General features: G+C 45.1%; 1 protein-coding gene across 1 annotated transcript in view; it reads right to left on the bottom strand.

The window, feature by feature from the left end:
* The window catches only part of PRDM4 (PR/SET domain 4), a 49858-nt gene extending 45137 nt beyond the window's left edge, over nt 1–4721 (bottom strand). Inside the window, exons 1-2 of the mRNA XM_019515326.1 lie at nt 4682–4721; nt 2366–2499 (exon numbers count right to left, since the gene is read on the bottom strand). Of these exons, the coding sequence (XP_019370871.1) occupies nt 2366–2499; nt 4682–4692 (145 nt within the window). The 5' untranslated portion in view covers nt 4693–4721. The remainder of the gene's footprint in view (nt 1–2365; nt 2500–4681) is intronic.
* Nucleotides 4722–4730: the final 9 nt, after the last annotated feature.

Below are 4730 nucleotides of genomic sequence, written 5' to 3'. Positions count from 1 at the left end.
TGCCCTGTGCCACCTTCCCTGTACTTTGAGTCCCTTCACCTGTGCTCCCCCTGCCACCCCTTCCCATGCTTCCCCCACCACCGTGCACTTTCCCTCATGCTCCCCCCTGCACTGCACACCTCCCCATGTCCCTTCCCTGCGCACCCCCTTTCCCCATGTTCCCCCATACACCACATGCCTTTTCCCCCCATGCTCCCTTTACTCCACATGTCCTTTCCTCTACAGCCCCCTTGCTCTATGCATGTCTTTCCCTGAAATCTCCCTCCCACCTTTCCCCCCATGCTCCTACACACCATACACCTCTTCCCCATACTCTACCATACACCCCCTACCTGGCACATGAGCCACCCTGGCCCCATCTGGAGCCACAGCAGCTGCTTGCCTGGCCCATACTCAATTCTAAGACTAGAGGTGTCCCGTCCTCTCCATGCTGAATGGGAGAAAACCACTGTCTTACATTTGAGTAAATACAGTAAAGTTATTAAAATAATTTTAATTATGATATACTTAACCTAACATACAAGCATTCTGATTATGTTTATTGTTGGCAACTAAACAGAACCTTGCTTAACATTTTTAAGTAATTGGCAAACAAAGAAAAGTTTTAAAATCTTGTACATTTCATTGTCAAGTATCTACTTTTTATCTTCTTTGCTGTTAGTGTTTTTCATCCCATTATAGGCCTGGGGCAGGAGAAGAAGCAAACTAGTAAGTAGTTAGTTGATAGTAAGAGAGGAGATAACCGAAGAAATGGGGATGACAAAGAAATAAAAGGTGGACAGAAGCATGGAGGACAGGGAAAGCTAGGGTACTGATGGAAGGACCGTGACAATATTGGGGTAAACAACAGTTTTTCTGAAAGCGCTCGCTGTGGCACAAGACAAAGAATGCCAGGAGTCAGTGATGCTGCTGGCCTCACTGTGGCTCCTGAAGATGCAATGTTCTGACTTGACTACTCCACGGAGTTGGGAAAGTCTTCTATTACAGGGCTGGTTCTACCCTGGGACACCCTGCCTCTTCCCCCCCAGGTCCAACTGGCTGAAGCAAGCAGTACCCCAAAGGAAGGATCACCTCTGCTAGAATCTGGAGAGTCTAACTGAGACTGGAATACTTCCTGCTGCATATACGAGTTGATCCTGTATTATATTTGTAATGGACACTTATCTATGTAGCTCTCTATGGTCAAGAAGACACACATTTTAAAATTAAAAGTCATTATTAAGTGTGCTTTACCTATTGTAGGATGTTTCTCAGATGTACCTCATACCAAGGCAGTAACATATCACAGAGAGGAATGCAGCATTAAAAACACAGCTAGGCCATGAACACTATTAGAACAAAAACAGTTTCCTTTAGGCAGGAACTGTGCAAGACTCCTTGGCATTTTGTTCCTTGAATAGCATGATGGAATCAGATCCCAACAACCATGCCTCTTACCATGCTGTCTATCCATGTGTAGCGGGACACCTGACTTTAGGATCGAGGATCAGATCCTATTTCATAGACATTAGGGCTGAAATTTGTACCATTTCAACTTGCCAATGCAGGGGATCAGGTGCCCATGGCAATCAGCCTGTGCAGTCCCACAGCCGATTGCTGGTCCCAGTCCTGGGATAGCACCAGTCTCCAGCCAGCTTGGAGGCTTTACAATGCCACTTGGACTGGGGGAAAATAGAGGGGGGACATCCCAGAGTAGAACTAGACCTGGGGCCAGAGAATTTCCCAACTCAACAAGCCATGGAGAAGTCTAGTTGGAACCCCACATCCTCAACAGCTGCACAGTGCTTTATCCCAGAGACACCACTAGACTGCTTTTTCCATCATCTTACTGATCCTGCCCATCAGCTGATTGTTAGTTCCAACACCAGGACCACACCAGAGTCTCCAATTGACTCCAGTGTACTCCCAGGGCTGGATTGACAATTAGCTACCCTGCCACACATTCAATTTAAGACATAATGGAAACCAGCCATAAAAATATTACACATTTTGTGGAATACTTTTGTGCCTGGTTTCCCATTCCATCATATCATTAATTGTCTGAACATGTGGCTGGGTTACTATTTATGGTGCAGTTCACAGGTTAATCATGTCTTAGGTGTAACGTCTGCCAGGGGCCTAGAACTCATCCTTTCTTGTTTTGATGCAAGCAATGTTTAGTTACCCACCATCCTGCAGCTTTATGCCACCACATGACAGAACCACAGACCTGCTCAACTGTGTGATCATATCATCCACTAATGACTCCAGCTGTTAAGAAGATAAACCCAAATGCTAACATTCAACTCTGAACATGTCCCATGTTATAGTAGTTTGGTTTTCAAGTGTCACAGAAAAATGCAAAAAACACAATGCTCTCAGTTACCTGGTGCTGGTATGGCATTGTGAGTAGGTGATGCAGCCAGTCCCAAGTGACTTCCTGAGACAGGCAGGGCATTGCTCACAGAGGATGAGGTCAGCTGGTCCATCCCCACAGGACTTAGGTTCATTTCATTCATTCTAAGGAGGAAAAATACCTGCCAGGTCACTTGTAGTTTGTTAAATCCTGCTTCAGTACTATATGCAGACTCAGGATTATACATGTTTCATACTTTAAAAAAAAAATTTAAGACTACTATGGCACATTAGCCTCAAAAGAATCTTCCTCACTGAACAGAAAAGAAAGTTCTCTCACTATCAAATGGAAGACATTTTGTAGATAATACATCCCATGCCCTTCATACACACGAATCACATCACATACCAAAAAAAAATATTAATATTAAAGACACTGGCTTAAAACAGAAACAAAACAAGGCCCTAACTTATTTGCTATTGTCCAAGAAGGAAAGAAGGTTGCTGAGCAATAGTCATTACATCCCAATACCTGACATGGATATTCTATTTCAAACTTTTGTGATCTTGTCAAATTATGTTTTGGAAGAGGAGGTCTATTTAACTATATCTAGTTTGGATGAACCCATGGGAACTCTCTCAAGTATCACAGCGTCTGTCATCTAAATACCCATTTCAAAAACAGCGAACTGTAGTAATTTCACTACAGTGATGGTGACAACCTACTATCAATAACCAAATTATTTTAGTAACCAAACACCACATTGATATTTTGACTTCTGTTCAACAAGGATGGTGTCCCTTATGTGTTTAGGAAATGGAGCCACACAAAATCTTGCTTTGTCTCAAAACTGCTGAACTGGAGACTTTGCCCCCTTGATTAGTACCACAATGGTGCTGGCCAATAAAGACAAAATCATTTCCATAGCATAGATGTTTTTCAGAGGACAAGCTGGCAGTCTCAATCTAGTTTTTCAGAGACTCATGTTCTCATCATACACAAAGGAAAGCTGCCATCACAACTAACATATTAGCTGTGTCAAGATCAACAGCAGTGAAGAATAAATTCAGTATGGATTCTACACTACTATCTTCTGCCCTATTAGGTCTATTTGCTAGGAGGGAAAGCAAACTCAAATTCTTATCACTCATTATTGCAATCAAGTCTACAGACAAACAGGACCGCTCTGGTCTGCCTCGCACCTGTTGCTAGCACCAAATTCATTCCATGAGCTGGCAGTCACAGTGCTTTACTTCGGAGAAGTGGCCAACAGAAGTTCACCATGCTGAAGACCTTTCTGGTCTCCTTCGAGGGCTGTATCTCCATCCATACAGAAACAACATACCAACATATCCAAGGGCCCAGCTATAAAAGTTGTTACACGTTTGCATGCACTCACTTTAATAGCTGGTTGACTCTTTTTATAGCTGAACAGTCATCTTTGTCTAGCAATAATTACTCAGCACATTTACAGCACAATTCACCAGTGAATGTCATGATCATTATGCAGTACACATGGCCAGCCTATGTTCATGGTGCAACTCGCCAGTGAATGGTGGGTGAGATCATTCCTTGGTGCCTGTGGCTGGTTTACATTTATGACACGATTCATCAGCAAAGGGTACGACTGTGACTTGGCAACTGCTGCAGGTCCCAGCGACCGATGGTGTTATTCACCATTGAATGGTGAGGTCCTTGCTTTGCCCACGCAGCCAGTCTACATTTATGCCACGATGCGCCACTGAATAGTGCAATTGTAACTTAGCACCCGTGACTGATTTAAATGTATGGCACTATTCACCAGCAAATGGCACAATCATCACTTCACACATGCAACTGGTCTAACATTTATAGTGCAACCCACGGTGAATGGTGTAATTGTTACTTAGCACCTGTAACTGGTCTAAATCTATGGTGCCACTCACCAATGAATGGCGGGATCCCTGCTTTGCCCATGCAGCTGGCCGACATTTATGCCATGATGCACCAGCAAATGGTGCAATCGGTACTTCGCTGTGACCAATCTAAATGTACAGTGCTATTCACCAGACAGTGGCATGATCATCACTTCACACATGCAAATGGTCTACATGGACAGCGCAACGCACCAGCGAATGGTACAATCCTTCCTCTGTACCTGCTGCCAGGCTACATTTATGGCGCAACGCACCAGTGAATGGCGTGATCCCTCCTCAGCACCTGCTGCCAGTCTACGTTGCTGGCGTGACTCACCCCCAAACCTTACTGGGTATGGGTAAACCTATACAGGGTGGCACCACTCCCCAGCGCATTAAATGTAACGGGTCGCAGGCCCCAGGCAGGGCGCCCCCGCCCCGCCTTGCTCACCTGGGATGCATCGGGCCAGGGCCAGGGCCGGGGCCGGGGCCGGGGCCGG

This window comes from Gavialis gangeticus, unplaced genomic scaffold, assembly GCF_001723915.1.
Source record: "Gavialis gangeticus isolate Ggan-Ray unplaced genomic scaffold, GavGan_comp1, whole genome shotgun sequence".
NCBI lineage: Eukaryota > Metazoa > Chordata > Crocodylia > Gavialidae > Gavialis > Gavialis gangeticus.
The sequence above is the reverse complement of the archived record's forward strand: the minus strand, read 5'-3'. Positions and strand labels throughout refer to the sequence as shown.